General features: G+C 36.0%; 1 protein-coding gene across 1 annotated transcript; it reads right to left on the bottom strand.

The window, feature by feature from the left end:
* Window positions 1-19457: 19457 nt before the first annotated feature.
* Window positions 19458-20804, bottom strand: LOC133858520 (transcription factor MYB16-like). The gene is made up of 3 exons (XM_062293997.1): window positions 20669-20804; window positions 20439-20568; window positions 19458-20313 (listed from the first exon to the last, which is right to left on the bottom strand). The coding sequence occupies exons 1-3, from the start codon at window positions 20802-20804 to the stop codon at window positions 19458-19460; spliced, it is 1122 nt and encodes a 373-aa protein (XP_062149981.1).
* Between the last annotated feature and the right edge of the window lie 345 nt (window positions 20805-21149).

Here is a 21149-nt window from a genome sequence, read left to right as displayed (position 1 = left end):
TAAACTAAAAAAACTTAAATTTTATTTATTTTTAAAAAAATAATAATAAAAATAATAAAAAATTGAAAAATTTTAGTCTTTAGTTTATTTATTTATTTTTTTAAAAAAAATACTCTCCTCTCTATTTTTTGTTAAAAATAATAAAATTTTAGTTTTTAATTTTTTTTTAGTTTTTTCTAGATTTTTTATTATTTTTAATTGAAAAAATAAAAAATAAAATTTAAGTTTATTTTAGTTTACTTTTTTTAAAAAAATTATTATTTTTAATTAAAAAATGACACGTGGTAGCTAGAGATAATATGTGAATATTTTGTTAAATGGAGTCTTTTTCGAAAGTTTTGGTAATTTAAAAGGTCGGATCAAAGTATTGATAATTTATGAGATTAGTTGAAAAACCAATGGTAATTTGAGAAGTAAAATATAATTTTTCCAAAATTATATCATCACGATACATAAAGATGAGTACTGCGAAGTCAAACTCGGGACCAATTGATTTGATGGCTGCTCCGGCTCCCAATAATTCCATTCCAACGGACACGGAGTGGTGTCCAATTCCTGCCGAATCCATCTCCAATTTTGCTTATTCTTTTGTTGTTTTGCAAATACCATCGATTTTGTTCGAAAATAATTAAAGTTTCAGATTTTACATTTGAAAAATTATAAGAGAAAATGGATTTATATTTTGATTTTATTTTATTTAAATAAATTGAAATTGAAAATGGATTTAAATTGAAATAAAACCAATATATAGTAAAAACAATGTTTTTCGTTAGAAATTATCAATTTAGGGTATTAATCTTTTTCTTTTCTTTTTTTTTTTTTTTTTAATTTCAACTCTCAGTTTTAATTTTTCATTAAATCCGGTCCAAAATTTCAAAATATTCCTCTTTTTTTTAAAAAAAAAAAAAAAATTATAAGGATTTAAGTGTTGGTTAAAATTTAACGAAATTTGTAAAAATACTCATGCTTGAATATTTGAAAATTAAAATATTAAAAAAAAAAAACAATGATATTTTGAGAATTTTGACGGGATTTAACAGAAAATTCTAATGGATTGATGAAATTAAAAAAAAAATTGAAAGATAAATACCTTATATTAACACGTTTTAAAATTTGAGTACTTAATTATAAAAGTGACGAAAAATTAAATTCAAAAATTATAAGTTAAATTTTTCATTAATATATACTTTATTCACTAGTTACTAAGCGCAGGATAAGTTGAAAATCACTGGCATAACCACTTAAACAATTAAATATATACTCCATCCAGGAGGCAGGACGTACGTACCAAACATATCAATGCATGGTTTGCTGGGGAGGCAAACGTGTGGACTGTGGAGTAGTTGTGCTACACTTGACACTAGTCATGAATGAAATAAATTTTACGCATGTGCATGGCTTTGTAATAAGAGTAATAATGTGGATGCAATGGTTTTTACTGGAAGCAGCTGCGTGTGCATGTGCTGGCAAATTAAGGTTGTCGCCGGCCTATTTGTGGCGTACGTTTATGAATGGGCCACTAGAGTATTTCGATGTCGAGGCATGCAGTCGTGCCTAGGAAAATAAAATATTAGGAAATAAAATATTGATTTGTCTTTTTGTTGGGGTTACGGGAGACATTAACATGTTTTAGTAGTTTGAGAAAGTACATTGACAAAATTGATTGTACGTTTGGAGGAGATTTTTGACAATTAAGTGGTAGTTTGATGAGAATACGTGTATTTTTCCCAAAATATTACAAACACATGAATTTTTGTGATGTAGGCCTTTTGAATAACTCTTTAAAAATAAAACTATTCCGGGTCAACCAAACTCAAACTTATACATGAGACTTCCTAATTTAAAGAAAAAAGAGAACATCTATTTAGAAATTCAGAAAATGAACACTTAAACATAGAGCGTAGATTCTCTCTCCATATAAACAACGTTTGCATCACTAACTTCTTCAAGTTCATCAAACCAGTTTCACAATCTTCAAAACAGCGTCCATTCCGTTCCTTCCATACACACCACATCAAATACAATAGAGCCATTCACCAAATCGGTATCAACGTTCGGTTGTCCTTTTGCCCCATCCAACTCTCCAACATATCTTTCACCGATCGCAGCATTACTCACACTACCCCAAACAAATGCATGATCATACTCCACAACTCTGTAGCAACCATACAATGCAGAAACAAATGATCAATGGACTCTCTAGAGTCTTACACATATAGCATCACTCCATCACAATAATGTTTCTCTTTCATAAATTGTCCAAAGTTAGGATTTTCTCTAAAGTTGTCGTCTACACAAAGAAAGTCACTCTCGGAGGAACCTTAATTTTCCAAATACTTTTCCACAGAAATGAAGACTGTATAGGACTAAGTAAGACCTTATAGTAAGACTTTACCTCAATGGATTTCTTTCGCGCTAGAATCTAACACATTTTATCCTCTCATTCGCTTCTAACCTCAAGAGAGTACAACATCTCAAAAAATTTACTAACACCTTCCACCTCTCAATCATGAACAGGTTGAGTAAACAAAATATTCAACAGAATTGAGCCATTTTGTCTCTACATACTCTCCTCCATCCATGCATTCTTACAACTAGCAATAAGAAAAAGATCTGGTAAAATAGTCTTCAGAGGTACCTCCCCACACCGCACATCATGTCAAAACAAGACTTTCGAACCATCCCTGACCTCATATCTCACATGAGCTGGAAAAGCATCTCATCCCCTCCTAATAGACTTCCAAATTCCTACTCCAAAAGAACCCACAACCTCCTTAGAGCACCAACCACCCCTCATACTTCCATTTTTGATATTCACCACCTTTCTCCAAAGAGCATCTCTTTCCAAAGCAAACCTCCCTAACCATTTACCCATCAAAGCCCTATTAAACTTAATCATATTTCTCACTCCCAATCCCCTTAAAACGTTCGAAAAACAAATTGTACGTCAATTAACCAAATGAAATTTAAATTCATCACCAATACCATCCCAAATGATGTCTCTCTGAAATTTTTCCAAACAATTAGCTACTCTCACTGGAACAGGGAAGAGAGACAGAAAATATGTATGTAAACTTGAAAGGGTACTATTAATCAAAGTTAACTTCCCACCCTTAGATAAATACAACCTCTTCCACCCCGATAATCTATTTTCCATCTTCTCAATAATGCTATTCCACGTATGAGAGTCCTTATACTTAGCACCCAACGGGAGACTCAAATACTTTAAAGGAAGCGAGGCCACACCGCACCCAAGAATGCTAGCCAACTCCTCCACATCCCCTACCTCACCAACCATAGCAATCTCAGATTTAGACAAATTAATTCTAAGACCTGAGACTGCTTCAAAACATACCAGCAAACATCTCAAATCTCAAAATTAGTCAGCAATAGGCTCACAAAAGATCAATGTATGCAAATAATAGATGAGACACCATCATAGCATCTTGCATATTCAATCCCACTGAGAACCCAAATAGTCACCCACTATCCACTGTTACAAATATCATCCGACTGAAGGCCTCCATCACCAACACAAACAGAAGCGGAGACAAAGGATCCCCTTGTCAAAGACCCCGTGAGCTACTAAAAAACCATGAAGGCGACCCATTGATAGTGATAGAGAAACAAACATGCAGTAGCGATACAATGAGCAATCCAGCCACGCCATCTCTCCCCAAAACCACATCTCCAATAATAAAGCAGAAATTCCCAATTTACATGATCATAAGCCTTCTCCAAATCCAACTTACATATAATGCCGGGAGTTCCAGAACGAATCCTGCTATCCACACATTAATTAGCCACCAAAGCAGAATCCAGTATTTGCCTCCCCAACACTGACTTCAACCTATTTGCTAAGACCTTTGAGATGATTTTGTACATACCACCTATTAAACTTATAGGTTGAAAATCCTTGATATCCACCGCTTCGGCTTTCTTTGGAATCAGTGACACAAAAGTAGCGTTAAGGCTCTTCTCGATTTTTTCACTATTCTGAAACTCTTTTAACACTGCAATAATATCAGTCTTTAAGATTTCCTAGCACTTTTGAAAAAAGGCCATAGTAAAACCATCAGGCCTAGGGGCATTATCGCCTTTGAAATTCCATATAACCCCCCAAATTTCATCTTCATCAAACTTGCGTTCTACCCATAATCTATCCTCTTCATCAATAGAGAGAAAAGATAAATCATCTGTCCTTGGTCTCCACTGATTTTGCTCACTGTACAACTTTTTATAAAAATCCACAATGTGATCCTGGATAACTGTTTTGTCATTAGTCAGATGTCCATCCACCACTAGAGTCTCAATTGCATTATGTCTTCTGTGGGAATTTGCCAGCCAATGAAAGATTTTTCTATTACTGTCACCCTCTTTTAACTACAATGCCCTAGATTTTTGTCTCCAACTCACTTCTTCAAGAAGAATATTCCAATCTAAGTTTCTAGAATAATCTTCTCTCTTGAAATTCTCTTTTTCAGATAACGGTCTCTCCTCTGCGATCAAGTCCAACTCACTCAAACTCTTTTCCAATTTCTTTTTTTGTACCCCTACATTCCCAAACAACTCATCATTCCATTTTTTCAGGTCAATTTTCAATGCTTTTAGCTTACGAGCAAACACAAAGCTAGGCGTACCTTCATAAATATAAGATCCCCACCACCTCTTCACCTAATCCTAAAAACATTCCACTTGCAACCACATATTTTCAAATTTAAACGATCCCCTACTGCGTCTCCCTAATCCACAATCCAATAACAATGGATAATGATTCGAAAGAAGAAGACGAAGACGCCTTTGAGACACCTCAGGAAATTATTCCTCCCATTTTGTAGATAGCAAGAATCGATCAATTCTGGACCAAGTGTGGCAATTCGACCACGTGGATCTCCCCCCAACCAAAGGAATATCTATTAGACCCTGTTCACAAATAAACTTAGAAAACTCCGCCATTGCCTGAGAAGACCTCGCTTCCCCCCCTCTTTCGTTCGGAGACCGAACGATGTTAAAATCCCCCCATACACCAAGGCATCTCCCAAATATTCCTCAAACCCACCAACTCATCCCAAAGCCCTCTTCTTTCACCATCATGATTCGGTCCATAAACACCTGCAAAACCCCAATTAAAATTCGCTATCACACTACGGAACACGTATGCTACCACATACTGCCTCACATACTCTTCAATCTTCTCAACCACTCTCCTATCCCACATTAACAAGATGCCTCCTGAAGCCCCTCTCGAACCCAAATTCACCCAATCCACATGAACACATCCCCAAACACTGTGAACCACCTCCCTACTAATTACCTCCATTTTAGTTTCTTGTAAGCACACAATATCTGCCTTCCATTCCCTCAACAACCCTCTAATCTTCGTTCTTTTCTCGAGCTCATTCAAGCCTCGCACATTCCACAAAACTATCTTTGGCTTCAACATTAACAATTAACAACCTTCCCCTTTCTAGCCAACCTAGACGACTGACCTCCTTTCCCATTATATAATGCCCCACCTTATTGGAATACCGATGGGCTTCAATATCCTTGAACAACTCCATCAACTTATCTTCAAAACCTGAACAAGACAGTCCTACAACTTTACGCAAATTTTTAACTCTCTCTACCACCCATTCTGTGGACACAGAATCATCTCCTAATTGTTCCTCCAACATCATCAATGGTTGGATATCCATCATCCCGCTTCCCCCAATAACGTTTTTTGTCCGTATCACCAAAGCTAAAGAATTATCCCCCTCACCCCCACCCCGTAAGTCATCTTCACACCCCACATAACCCTTTAACACTCGCTCACACTCCACAATTTCAAACACATAACCAATATTTTCCTGCACATTTAACCCCTTGCGAACATTAGGGGATTCTATCCCTCCCAAACCAAACACTCCCAAATCAATTTCTGCCCCTGTCGGACTCTCGCTCCCCTAATCGCCCTCATCCCTCTCCTCACCTATACCAACACTCAAAATAGAACCCATCTGATACTCACCCTCGACGCCAGCCCCACCTATACCATGAAACTGCTCCTCCAAAATCGTTATTTCCACCACTCCAAGGCTAGCACATATGGACTCCTGAATCACAGGCATAACCATCTCCTCGCTTGTCTTCCTTATGCCCTCTAAGACACCAACGATGCCCTCTGGGTCATCCCCACTCTTGTCCAGAAGCTTCTCTGGCCGCACAGCACTAACCCCCAATGGTCTTGACCCTATATCGGTCAACTCTGGCTCTGGAACCACCTCTTGCATCGTCATCGGCACCCTTTATAGACGCTCGGCCGTTACACCAATCTTCCCACTCAACGCTTCAGACTGGCCCAACAGCTTAGACCGAATCCGGCGACTATAGGTAATCGCCGGACTTACATTTTTATCCTGGTGGGCTTCCATTACTTCTTTTCCTTTAGCCTTTTGCAAGACTAAGTCCTGCAATTTCTGGCCTAATCCCCTATTTTCCTCTTTTCCGGAGAGACCCATTTCATTCACTGTTGGACCTTGTCTTAGGCTTGCAGTATGATTAGCCTCATCCCACAATAGGCACAAATCAAGTAGACCCAGCCATCTATTAGTTTCTTCTCGAATAGATAGGAGCATCTGTTTCAAATTAGCCAGTTGTAGTTTTCCTTCCACAACGTCGTTAGGAGTGATTCCCGCTCCAGCACTAACCAGGATATCTCATTCCCCCAAATCCGTCCCCTTCTTTGCCGCTCTGCCATAATCGACCTTGGTTGTTCTCTGGATGTTCCTGACGTGCCCCTACACGATTCTCCTTTCTCCAAGTCATGGCCTTTCCCTACCAACACTGCCGCAAACGTTCGGCTGTCACAGTTCGGCGACTTCATCACCATTGTCTGGGCAATTGGAAGCTTCGCAACTCTTTTCCCCCCAGCAGCTTTCTTCTCATAATTCTCTAACTTCCTCAATTATGCAAGACAATTGGCCCAGCCGCAATCGTCTCATCCCTCTGGTAGATTCACGAACGTCAGTCGACCACCATTACCATATTCATACAACTCCAAAAATCTTCCATGAGCGTTACCTCTCCGTTGCAGAATATGCACCGTAGAACCCACCCGAAAAGTCCTGCAGAAGTTTCGTATCTCCCCACCCTGCCTCAATTCCTCCATTGATTTCCTAAACCATTCTACACTTGCCTTGCTCAAGAACACTGCTCGGAAGAGACCTTTACTCCACTAAGCTAATCGTATTCTATCTCCAATACAAAACTCAGATAAAATCTCAAAAGATTTCGCCTCTATATAAAAAAATCCCACATAACCCATGAGAATTCTATATATTCCAACTTCTACACTATAGAAGATTGAATTACACACAGTTTATACTTACAAAACCATTGCAATTAAACTTGATGTATATATACCCCAACAAACAATCTGTTTGTTTTCTATCGCATTAGCTCTAGAGCACTGGCCAATCTTCGATCAAGCTTTTTCTTGTATCCCAGAACTCCAGTAGCTTTAAGGTTTTTGAGATATGAGTGATTTAACTAAACTCTAAGAGAGGTATGAAACTGAAGGCGTAAGGATGAACAAAGTTTCTCTTAGCTCACAAGATAATGGTCTCAGGGTCTCATGAAAATCGTGAATAATGATACTTCTATTATAATACCCCAAGCAAAACAACTTGTAAATTATAAAAAGAATATCTAAAAAAAACACACGCGGCATTAATAATCAAAGAAAAAATATTACTTTATAGGAATAAAATTTGTAAGAAAAGAATATATTTAAATAAAGAAAACTAGTATCATAAAATGAGAAACAAACAATAAAAGACCTAAAGTAGGCAAAAGCCATTTTACCCCCCAAAAATTTGACAACTTTTTACTTTTGCATCTGATTTTTAAAAAGTAACAATGTACCCGAACAAAGTTTTTGAAATTTTCAACGAAGCACTCTGTTAATTATTTATGTCTTCTTTAATATAAATTTTTGGAAAGACCCAAATGGCCCGAATTTTTTTATTTTTTTATTTTTTATTTTTAAAAAGAAAAGAAAGGGGGAAAAAAAAAAAACAAAAACAAACCGCCACCCCCAAATGGCCCATGAGGGTGGCTAAGGCCACCTCTTTTTTTTTTAGCCACCTTTTTTTTTTCTTTTTTTTTTTTTTCTTGTTTTTCCTTCCTTTATTTTTTTTTTTTTAAAAAAAAAAAAAAAACAATGAGGTCATTTTGGGAATTAACATGTGTATATGGGGCAATTTTGAAAATTTTATACCAAAAAATTTACATGCGGTGCACATGAGCTATTTTCCGTGAAAGAATATGGAAATGACTAATGGAGTGCTTACATTGAAAATTTCAAAAACTTTGTTAGAGGTACATTGGCACTTTTTAAATATTAGAGGCAAAAGTGAAAAAATTGTCAAATTTTGGGGGTAAAATGTATTTTTTCTTAAAATAAAACATATTAATAAATGACCAAAAATACCAAAAATTGGGTGGATTGATTGATTAGCACTCGAAGGGTGATTGATGCCACATCAACACCTTATCCACAGTTACCGATAGATCGGTCCAAAATAGTGATCAATTGATGTCAAACTTATATGAGAAAATAATGCGTCCAAAACTTTGAAAAATGTAGGGCCCTCATTATAGAAACTCTAGAAAACCTATTTCTTCATCCAACCATCAGCTGAGAGAGAAAGCGAGTGAGATGAGCCATTTTTATGGTTCTTTGAGGCTAAGGAATTAGAATCCACACTACCAAGGGGTAACATATGAAACTCTAGTCTCAGTTTCATGTTTGATAAGTTACATTTCATAATATGTTGTCTAGTATGTTAAAAGTGTAGATCGAGTTAGGAAATTGGTTATTTACGAAGAAGATATGTGACTTTTGTGCTACACAACATTGTATGGCCAAATAACTTGAGGTCGAGTCTAGACCAGTGTTATACCACACATGCATAGCCCATTTTGTGATTTAATGGTTTTTTGAGAACCTAAATGGGTAGATGGTAGCGGACTAACCGGCTACGTGGATTTTAAATTTATAAGTTTACCACTCGCAATAGTACATATCGATTGTACTATAGTAAGGGTGATCGAACCACAGAGATTATTGGTTGTTTTGCATAACGGGATATCTAAAGAGTGTATTTAACTTAACTTAAAAATAAAAACAAAGGCAAAGGTTGTAGAATTGAAGCTACAACAATAAAGTGAAGGAATGAAAGCGGAAATTGAAAGCAAACTTAGAAGAAACTTAGGGTATTGATCTTGTCAAATCCTTAACCAATGAAATGCTTAAAGTCTATATGGATCTTCCTAACATGCATGATATGAGCGGGTAATGGGCGTCAACCATTGCGACGACCTCGACACGAAAACACTTTTGTTAAGATGAAATCCTAGAGCACCTAGTTTCACATTAAACAACTTCACGTAAAGATTAGTCTATAATTGAAAAATATTTACTCTACCAAAGGTGTGGAGTGACTAATGCTCCCTAGCTTACTACTCTAGAACACATCCTAATAAGCATACACAATATATGAAAACCCTAATTAGGCCACAATGATAAGATATCTAGTTTTGCACTGGTCTATTTCATGTAAGATTAAACTACAATGGAAAGACATTCTACACTATCAAAGGTATGAAATGACCGGTGCTTCCTAGCATACCCTATAAGGTAACTCTAATAAGTAAACACATATAATGTAAAATAGAACCATTGCAAAAGACATCGTTCTCTTTCAAGAACGTTGATTTTACTCAAGAAATCTAAGAAAACTCATAGACAAGTTTGACTCTTTTTCATGAATAAATAGATTGGAATCTTGAAAACAAAACCTTTTAGCATGGGTTTTGAGATCCTCTAGCCTTTAACAATCATCAAACATATCTAGAAAATCCTAAAAACTTCAAGAACACTACATGGTTTTTGGAGAGGATTTTGATCAAACCCTAAGATAGAATTTAGCTAGACATGAATTAAGCTAATCTAAGCATGAAATTAAAGGAAAACAATAAAGAAATAAGAAAGAAATGAAGAACAACAACTATATTTAACTTTTACAATTCGGATTACAAGAAAATAAAGAAAAAGAAAAGTAAACTAAGCTAGAAAATTGAAGAACAAGGAAGAAAATACAAAGGGAACAAGCTCTCCAGATTTCGGTCCAGAGAGTAGCATAAAAGAAACTAAAAAGCAAGAAAATTAAGTTGATACACCTGAGCAAATCCGAAATTCCCAAAAAATGCATGTCTAAACCTAAATCCCTAATCTCATATATATATGGAGAATTGGATTTACAAAAGACCATCAAGAATTAATTCTAGCCAAGTATTCAGAGCTGGTCGGCGTCCAATTCTGTCCACAAAATCCAACTTATGATTTGAATTGCATAAAGAATTCAAAAGATCTTGAAATATCTGATCTTCTAGAAGATGGAAAATTCGATCGATCGATTATAAAGTAGATCGATCACATTTCGCTCGATCGCAATCGGGCTTGTCCTGGTTCGATGGATCGCATTTCGGAAGATCAATTTTTCTTCGACTGATGAACTTCAATCAATCGAATTTTATTTCGATTGATTTAACTTTCGATCGATCTAATTTTATTTCGATCGATCTAAATTTCGATCGATCTCATTTAAAGTCGATCGATCTAATTGCCTTAGCCAATTCTTCAACTCGCAAGAACAATCTCGAACACTGGAAATGACTAAAATACCCTTGATGTATTTCCAAGTCTAATTCAAGTGTTTTGGATTAGATTTCAATTAAGACCTGAAAATAAGACAAAACACAAAAACTACAACAACACGTTATATATACAACAAGAACTAGGTCTAACAAATGCAAATTAAGGAGTCTTGAATCGAATAATTCAAGACTTATCATACCCACAAACTTACATAATGCTAGTCCCTAGTATTACAACTAGAAATTAAAATATAAACAACTAATCTACATCCTCTTTCGTGGGAAACGCGATTGCATTTAGCATATGCAACAAGCCTTTTAAACCCCTAGGCTACCCTAGTGGACGAGTGAAGTCTCGTGAAGATTTAGCAGAAAATGCTACCTACAAACATTATCTTTACAAAATATACATGTTTTCTAATAAAAAGAAGTATCATCAAAACAATAGTTCATAATTCATGAACAACTTTAAACTAATAAACTCCATCTTCACACAGTTTAAGAAATCATAGTCTACTCACTTACAAATGGCCGGCTGAGATCTCACATGTTAGAAACGATGCAGTTTGATATTAACATACAATTATGGAGCTTTCAAAGAATATAACCTACACACATGCTCCAATGTCTCAAAATTCTTTATATCTCTCGCTAGATGGAATAACTAAGGCATAGGCATACTTTATTTACATTATTTATTATGGTTGTGCAATGCTCAACTCCTTTAAGCTTCTAAATGACCTATGTACCAAGTATTAGGCCAATGACTCCCAAACCAGATGACTTTAGGGCACTAGATGTAAAACATCCCTAAGGCCTTAATAACTTAAGTCAAAAAGAACGATGAAGTCAAACTAACCATTTTTATTTACTTGCATCTTTTGATGCGAACACTCAATGCTTAATGAGGCAATAGGTTCGGTTACTCAATAAAGTGTTTTTTTTTTTTTTTTTTTAAACTATGCCCATGTCATCCATCTAACAAGTAATCTTAGTTTTTCGAGACACTAAAAATCATATGCAAGGTATTAACTTAAGTACATACCCCACAAACAATATGTCAATGTATGTCATGATTTTTCAAATTTTTACATGTGAATCTCATAGCCAAAAGTAATTAAGCAGACTTAAACTCTCTAATTGTGTGATCATGTGTTCAAAATTTTAAAATTATCAATGAAAAGCAAATCACAATTAGAAATCAACTAATTTCTACATAACAACATAGATATTCACAAAGAAATTTGAAATTTTTGAAATTTTTTTTGTACAAACCTCAGACTAAGTGTACTTCTATACCCCCAAACTTAAAATAACACATTGTCCCCAATGTGTAGAAAATGAAAGCATGGTTTGAGGATAAGGAAAACCTGAATGGGGAGGTATAGCTCAAAGCATACCCCCAAACTTATTGGTAGGAACACTTAACCTGAAAAAGAAAACTAAAAGGAAAGAGTAATATACAAGATAATAAAAAGAAACAACAAAATGAGGCACATGAGTGTTTAAAAACTAAGCATGTGGCCTACTGGGTGATGTCGATCGATTGACTTAATAATCGATCGATCGATCGATCTAACAAAACTCGATCGATCTAAATTTAGATCGATTGAAACCCCTTTGAATGAATCAGATCAATAAAAAGCATAAAAATAACAAGTATGAAGTATAAACACTCAAACAAAATGAATGGGGTGCCTCCCAGGAGCGCTAAGTTTAACGTCTTCAGCCTGACCCTTCAAAACTCACTGCTAATGAATGGATTTATGTCTGGCAGCGGTTGGACAAAATTTATCGTTTCATGCCCATTCCAATTAGGATCCTTGAGACATAAGGGATATGGTACTTCAGGTTTAAAATGTGCCTCAAGGAATTGTGTTGTGGAGTGTGGTACTTTGGTAAACACTCCCTTATCCTTGGCAAGTTTTTCCTTTTCTAGTTGCCCTATTGGTTCGGTCTTTGTCTCTCCCACCTTTGGATTAATGACTACCCCTCCACTCCTAGGATTAGTAACCGGTGCACTAGAACACTTCCCTTGCTCTCTCTCGTTAAATGACTTAGCTAGTTGTCCAAGTTAGACTTCTAGCTTTGCTATAGACTGAGAGTGGGAATTCAAAATTTGAGTCTGAGACTCAAATTTACTGAGACTGGTCAACACCTTTTCTTCAAATGTAGAGTTACTAGGAGGTGGAAGGGCTAATTGCTATTGTGGGTTGGGAGGACGACTATTAGGTGGCGGCTGATAAAATTGATTGTTGGACTATTGATAAGCTTGGTTTTGCAGTCCATTGTATTTTGAAACATTAGGCCGCCATATATTACTATTGTTTCTCAAACTTGGGTTATAAGAATTATTAACATGATCACCACCCGGTCTAGAGAAAGCTACGTTCATATGCTCAAAAGGAGGCTCAAAAGACTGTCCAATAATAGGACAATTTCCGGCCTGATGTGATGGATTGGAACAAAATGAACATGCATCATGTGGTGTGTGTATATGAGATGCAGTCGCAGGAACAAAACCGGATGCAAGTAATTGATCTAACTTTCTAGATAAGGCATTCACTTTGGCATTCAAGTCCAAAGGTTGGGATACCTCATAGAGAGTTTGGCTCTTAGCACTTGTCCTACGACCGGATGATGAATGGTGTAAAGAATTTTCAGACAGATTTTCAAAAAGTGTCCACGCATCATCCTCACTCTTCAACATAAAAGTACCCCCACATGAGGCATCTACCATCTGTCTATGAGGCTCAGTCAAGCCATCATAGAAGCACTGTACAAGCTGCCACTTGGGAACAGCATGACGTGGACACTTTCGTAAAAGGTCCTTCATCCTCTCCCAAGTCTCATGAAATGGTTCTCCCTCTATTTGTGAAAAACCAATTATGGCTTTCCGTATATGATTGGTCTTCCCTATGGTAAAGTACTTCTTAAGGAACTCGTGTTGCATCTAAGCCCAAGAAGTAATGGAGTTAGTCTCTAAGGAAGTCAACCAATACTTAGCTTTTTCTTTTAAGGAGAACGGGAATAGGCGCAACCTTAAAGCATCCTCTGAAAAATTCTGCAACCTTATGGTGGAGCAGATTTCAATGAATTCGTCTAAATGCTTATAAGGGTCCTAAGTACTAAGTTCGTAAAACAATGGAAGCATTTGAATGAATCCGGACTTAATTTCAAAATGAGCTGCCGTAATGTCCGGCAACTGAAGGCTTGAAGTAGGTGTGTATGTTGAGGGAACATAATGATCCCTCAATAGCACAGGCTTTGGTTCTTCAGCCATTGGTGAATCAGAATGGGCTCTTAGACGTGAGTTCCGTTTGGATCTACTTCATCTAGAAATCCGCTCTAAGTTTGGGTCGTATGGAAAAATAGGCAATGATAATGAACGACGACCAAACATGCACCAACAAAATTTAATCTATATATACTAGGTACAAAAAAGAAATGAAATGAAAAAGGAAGAAAACTAACCAGTTCTGCAGTGAGGCAGTGCAGCAGCAGCTGCAGTGAGGCAGTGCAGCAGCAGCTGCAGTGCTGCTGTAGGAAAAGTAGATCTAAATCTAAACAAAATCAAAGTCTAAATATGCACAGGACAGTAAGAAATTAAATGTAGATTCGGTCCAGAGACAGGAGAAAAATAGTACTGTTTAAAACAAAAATCGATCGATCTAATTTTATGTCAATCGATTGAATTTTCTACAGAAAACAGACAAAACCGAATTAAAACACCAAAAACACTAAAAATAGTTTTTATATAGAACCAAAAACAGCTGATTGACAAAATTTACAATATGTACTAAATCAAACTAAATACAATCCTAAATATCCCATAAACAACCGTTAATCTCCAGCAACGGCGCCAAAAATTGGTAGTCGACTCGACTATGTGGATTTTAAATTTATAAGTTGAACCACTTCGCAATAGTACGAATTAGTTGTACTATAGTAAGGGTTATCGAACCACAACGATTGAGGGTTGTTTTGCGTAACATGATATATAAAGAGCGTATTTAACTTAACTTAAAAATAAAAACAAAGGCAAAGGTTGTAGAATTGAAGCTACAACAATAAAGTGAAGGAATGAAAGCGGAAATTGAAAGCAAACTTAGAAGAAACTTAGGGTATTGATCTTGTCCAATCCTCAACCAATGAAATGATTAAAGTCTATATGGATCTTCCTAACATGCATGATATGAGCGCGTAATGAGCGTCTACCATTACGACGACCTCGACACGAAAACACTTTTGTTAAGATGAAATCCTAGAGCACCTAGTTTCACATTAAACAACTCCACATAAAGATTAGTCTATAATTGAAAAACATTTACTCTACCAAAAGTGTAAAGTGACTAATGCTCCATAACTTACTACTCTAGAACACATCCTAATAAGCATACACAATATATGAAAACCCTAATTAGTTTTGCACCGGTCTATTTCATGTAAAGATTAAACTACAATGGAAAGACATTCTACACTACCAAAGGTATGAAATGACCGGTGCTCCCTAGCATACCCTATAAGGTAACTCTAATAAGTAAACACATATCATGTCAAAAAGAACCATTGTAAAAGACATCGTTCTCTTTCAAGAATGTTGATTTTACTCAAGAAATCTAAGAAAACTCATAGACAAGTTTGACTCTTTTTCATGAATAAATAGATTGGAATCTTGAAAACAAAACCTTTTAGCATGGGTTTTGAGATCCCCTAGCCTTTAACAATCATCAAACACATCTAAAAAATCCTAAGAACCTCAAAAATACTTCATGGTTTCTAGAGAGGATTTTGATCAAACCCTAAGAACTAATTTAGCTAGACATAATTGAATCTAATTTAAGCATGAAAATTAATGAAAAACAGTAAAGAAATAAGAAAGAAATGAAGAACAACAACTATATTTAACTTCTAAAATTTGGATTACAAGAAAATAAAGAAAAAGAAAAGCAAACTAAGCTAAAAAATTGAAGAACAAGGAAGAAAACACAAAGGGAACAAGCTCTCTGGATTTAGGTCCAGAGAATTGCATTAAAGAAACTTAAAAGCAAGAAAATTAAGTTGATACACCTGAGCAAATCCGAAATTCCCAAAAGATGTATGTTTAAACCTAAATCCCTAATCTCATATATATAGAGAATTGAATTTACAAAAAATCATCAATAATTAATTCTAGCCAAGTATTCAGAGCTGGTCGGCGTCCATTTCTGTCCACAAAATCCAACTGATGATTTGAATTGCATAAAGAATTCAAAAGATCTTGAAATATTTGATCTTCTAGAAGACGAAAAAATTTGATCGATCGATTATAAAGTCGATCGATCACATTTCGCTCGATCGCAGTCGGGCTTGTCCTGTTTCAATCGATCGCATTTCGCAGGATCAATTTTTCTTCGACTAATGAACTTCGATCGATCGAATTTTATTTCGATCGATCTAATTTTATTTTGATCGATCTAATTGCCTTAGCCAATTCTTCAACTCGCAGGAACAATCTCGAACTCTAGAAATGACTAAAATACCCTTGATGTATTTCCAAGTCTAATTCAAGTGTTTTGAATTAGATTTCAATTAAGACCTGAAAATAAGACAAAACACAAAAACTACAACAACACGTTATATATACAACAAGAACTAGGTCTAATAAATGCAAATTAAGGGGTCTTGAATCGAATAATTCAAGACTTATCAGTAGAAGATAACTTGAAGGGATTTGTGTTAAAGCTAGGATTTTTAAGACCTAAACATGTTCAAGGCTCGTAAAGTAAATGCCTTTAGGACCTTATGACACACTAGAAACAAGTATATGGTGTAAAGTTTGAACCTTGAACCAACAAAAAAAAAAACCCAAAATGAATTATGTGCAATCATTGATAGATCAATGCTTCTTAATGAGCAACTGGCGCCTGACAACTGATAGATTAATCCCTGAGCAGCGATCAATCGATAAGGGCCAAAAAGTGGGATTAAGGTTTTTAAGTGAAAATAGGGTTTGTGAATTGGGGATATGACTAATAATAGAGTATAAAATTTGTAGAGTAAGAAGCTTGACTTTTCAGAAAGTCCAAACTTGGATATTAGCAAAAGAAGTAAATAATCGCCCATGAAAAAAATGCGTGAAGAATTTTGGGCATGTGCACACTCTTTATACGGATTTGACCCTGTGGCCCATTGTGAGTGGAATGTTCAACTACCCTCGATCTAAAGGCTAGTGTGACTAGCACAACCACTCATGTGTGGTGCTTATACTTGCGGCATCACTAGTTGCAAGCTACCCGTGGTATCCACCCAGTCAAGCTACAAGAGGGTTGCAGGCTATTATGCCTTATCAAGGCACCGAGATTGTACCCCATATGTTTCATATGACGCCCAAGCCCTACTGTAAAGTGGATATGGGCACAGATAGGTTATGCAAAAGATGTTTATTAACTATGATATATTTATTGATATTATATTTTACACCTTTTCACCATAAATATTTTGCCTTTAAACTACTACGTGATTTCATAAGCATACGCCTTAAATTGTTTGCTAATGCATTCTTCCAACTGACCAAATTATTGTGATATTTCCCTTAAACATAACTTGTCCAAAACCTCATGTTTAAACATTAATGATGTTTTGACAACAGCTTCTCGAAATGCTTACTATGTATAATTATCTTCCTCACTTTTGTTACTAACATAAACTGGATTAAGTACACTGGGTAAGTCTTGTTAGCAATTTACTTACTAAGCCGTGGACTTGTGTGATTTTTCACCTCTAAAACATTATTGTTTTACATATTAGCAAGTGGTAGTTTGAAGAGTGAAGACTAGAGGTATTCACAAGATTTTCGAGGTCGCAGTGCAAAGTCTTGTAGAAATAAATTTTGTGTGTATTCTTTTACTTAATATATTTGAAAGAATAGTTTAATTATAGAGGTTATTGTATTTATAGGGGCTCTGGTTTGTACTAGCGATATAAGACGATAAGAAAAAGAAGATACAAAAGTAAATAGTGATGACCTCATATCAATATTACATTCTCTCTCTCTCTCTCTCTCTCTCTCTCTATATATATATATATATATATATATATATATATATATATATATATATATATATATTCTGATATTTTGATAGTATAAATGGTATTTCAAGTTAATTACCAATTAATTAATTTGGGGAAACCACATATGTTGATAGTGGGAAGCAACCAATGGTTTGGTGCAATTAAATCTGTAAAACGATTAAAAAGAAAAAAAGAAAGGCGGCATTAAGATAAGTAAGTGATCTTGTTCAGATGTAGTTAGGGTTTCACAGTTCACAACTTGGTGGTGTTCGTACTTTATCTGTCCTAGCCCCAGCCAAACGTCTCAACTTGTGATCTTCAACTCATTCGAACACTATCCAACCGAGTCTTGCAACCGAGGTGTTCTACCAACCTTCATTGTTTCTTCATTCGTTAGCCCATTCGGACAATGTCTGACCGAGGGTTGTGACCAAGCAGCTTAATTTGTGGCTTCTTATATTTATTTATCGAACATCTTCGTTCCGAACGACCATTCCAACAGAGCGTCTCAGGAAAAACTTCATGTGATTTTGACATAGCTCGTATGGACATGTTGCAACTGCCATACCAACCAAGTTGCTCAGCTTTTGAAACTTCAAGTCTTATACAGTGTTTCGTTTGGACGCCCCATCGACCGAGCTTCATACCAAGCATTTTTGTTTCTCAGCATTGTTCAAGTTTCTAATTTTCGATTTAAATACCAACTAAGATTGACAAATTTAGATTTAAATTAAACTTTGTTTTGACACCGATTTAGCCTCCTTAAAACTTAACAAGAAGCCTTCTTTGCTATACCAACTGATGGTGCATTAATATTGTATAATATGAGAAGATCCGATGGCTAACAACGATTCGACTGTACCAATTAAATGGAGCCCAACTCCCAAGGATCAAATTAACACCCGGCCGACTTAATTGCCTTAAATAAACCAACAAAAAAAAAAACCAACCCATTTTAAAGTAGCCTGGAAAACAAATGGACTCAAAGTCCGGCGCATCCCAAACAGATAAAAGCAGCCCCATGCATCCCTAGGAACAAACAACTCTAAGAAACCATCTTGAATTTGAGTCGTGGAAAGTGGTGGTTTTCTTTATTTATTTATTGTAAAAAAGGAATGTGGTGGGATTAAGTGTTCCTTTGGTTTGTCGGTTTGGAAAAAAAAAAAAACTAATTTCAAAATGTAGTTAATAAAAATATACTTTTTAAAAATGCATTTTGGTAAAGAATTATGCTATTTATTATTCTTTCAGCATTCTTACTGACGTGGCATATTCAATCTACCTTTAAATTAATTTTAATTAAAAAGAAAAAGAAAAAGAAAAAAAAGAGAGTTAAAGATAGATCGAGCAATTCACATTTAAAAGCGTGCATTTTTTAAAAGTTTCCCTTTTTATTGATGTTTCAAAACATATTTAGATTTTTCCAGGTTGGACGTTTCTTTTTTCAAGCGCACTCCAAGAGAAAAAAAAATAAAAATGAGAAAATAGAAACATGGTTGAAAAGGAACCAAGAAAAAAAAAACAGAAAAAGAAAAAGTGGGGACTAAATTTTTTATAAGATCGAAGAAATAATCTAGCTTGAACAAGGTTAGTGATTGAATAACTTCTTATTTTGAAGTCCTACTTATTATTACATTAATTGTGATACAATGCAACATAACACCTAATTATGCTGCGACCTCTCAGACAATTTTTCGGCAATTTCAGAACAAGGGCGAACCAGATGAATTCCAAGCATGCACCAGATTGAGCATGCTGTTCCAGTCAAAGTCTTCGTTGCAACTTTTATCCCCATTATTCAAGTTGTCTCCGGCCATCAATGAATTCTGGTCGTCACAATTATACGCCAATGTATCGGTGAAACCTTCCATGATATTTGAGAGAGGCGTGTTTTCATTCCCAGCCCTAAAAGAGTCCACATGCCAAGCACTTTCCGTAGTATACGTCATCTCCTGCAAGGCCATTGTGTCGATATCCGATCTTTTTTTGTGTTCCGGCATTTGACAGACTTCTTTGATCATAAACCCTCCATTGCATGTAACTGAGCTTTTGGCGAAATCAAGAACTGTAGTCACCGTGCTTTCATTGACTGCAACAGTTTGGATGGGGAGTGCGTTCTCCGAGAAGTTTAACATTGATGTTGGAAACTCGAGGCCGTCGCCGGCAATTGGGAAAGGGCCGGCACTCATCGACTTCGACCATACCCCTTGCCATGCTTTGAGTACGTCAAGGCATGGAGGTAGTGCGGGTCGAGCTGGGTTTTTGTTGATGAGCTGAGCCGAAGTAGGAGTGTTGAGTTGTTTTTGGAAAGGGTTAGACACAAGCATGGACTCTCTTGTTAGTCTGGCTTCGGCTTCCAGCCTCGCGCTTTCCCACTGAGCCATGTGGCTTAAATTGGCTGTGTCTTTGAAGTGGCCACTGCCGGAGGTATCACTTTTGGGCTGGTGTGTCATGGGATCGATGCCCATCTTAGTTAGTCTTTTCTTGAGATAGGTGTTCCAGTAGTTCTTGATCTCATTGTCTGTTCTTTTGGGCAATTGATTTGCTATCGCAGACCATCTGAAAGGAAAAATGTTGCAGCAAATAAGTCAATAAGTCCATGATGATATTGCAGTAATTAAGTTCATAATGTTTAGAAATTAACTGTAGGAACTAATTTGAATTCTATTTAAAGAATTAATTACCTGTTCCCGAGGAGAGCGTGGAGCTGAATGATGGTACGTTCTTCCTGCAAGCTAAACTTTCCTCTTTTAATGTCAGGTCTGAGGTAATTAGTCCATCTCAATCTACAGCTCTTCCCGCATCTCTGAAGCCCTAAAATCCAACCAGAAAAAAGAACAAGAAAAACCATCATTTAGTCCTGTCGTAGAATTAGGTTATCCATAATAATTAGGTTCCTCGATCGTAAACCTACCAGCCTTTGCGGGCAAGGTTCGCCAGTTTCCATGGCCATGTTCTTCGATGTAAGCCAAAAGCTTCTGGTCTTCCTCAGGGGTCCACGACCCTTTCTTCAACCCCAGTACCGTCTCACAGCATTGAGACCGGCGCATTTTGGATACTAAATCGAAATGGGAATGTGCGTGGAAAAGCAGATAGGCGAGTAGCAATATAAAGTTTTATACTTTTTTACCTACGAGCATTCCTAGTAGTCTCATCAAATTTTACTTACCAAAATAGTTAAAAATCATTTTTCTCTATTATGGTGAGTCACTTTTTTAAAATTCTCTCAACAGTCTCACTATTTTAACTATTTATTATCACTATTCCATTTAAATAATAATTTTTTCATATTTATTTATTATTTCTCTATATAATCATTTTACAAAAAATCATTCATATCCATGAAATAAGGATTATCGTGTGAGAGATGGGAGATGGGAGAAGAAAATGAGAGA

The sequence above is a fragment of the Alnus glutinosa genome, chromosome 1 (assembly GCF_958979055.1).
Source record: "Alnus glutinosa chromosome 1, dhAlnGlut1.1, whole genome shotgun sequence".
Lineage (NCBI taxonomy): Eukaryota > Viridiplantae > Streptophyta > Magnoliopsida > Fagales > Betulaceae > Alnus > Alnus glutinosa.
Note: the sequence above shows the minus strand (reverse complement) of the source record. Positions and strands in the feature narration are given on the sequence as shown.

Coding starts and splice junctions, on each gene's coding strand:
- LOC133858520 (XM_062293997.1), bottom strand. CDS start 20,804: ATGCGCCGGTCTCAATGCTGTGAGACGGTACTGGGGTTGAAGAAAGGG. Junction 20,569..20,668: donor AACCTTGCCCGCAAAGGCTG/GTAGGTTTACGA, acceptor GTTGGATTTTAG/GGCTTCAGAGATGCGGGAAG. Junction 20,314..20,438: donor CACGCTCTCCTCGGGAACAG/GTAATTAATTCT, acceptor TTTTCCTTTCAG/ATGGTCTGCGATAGCAAATC.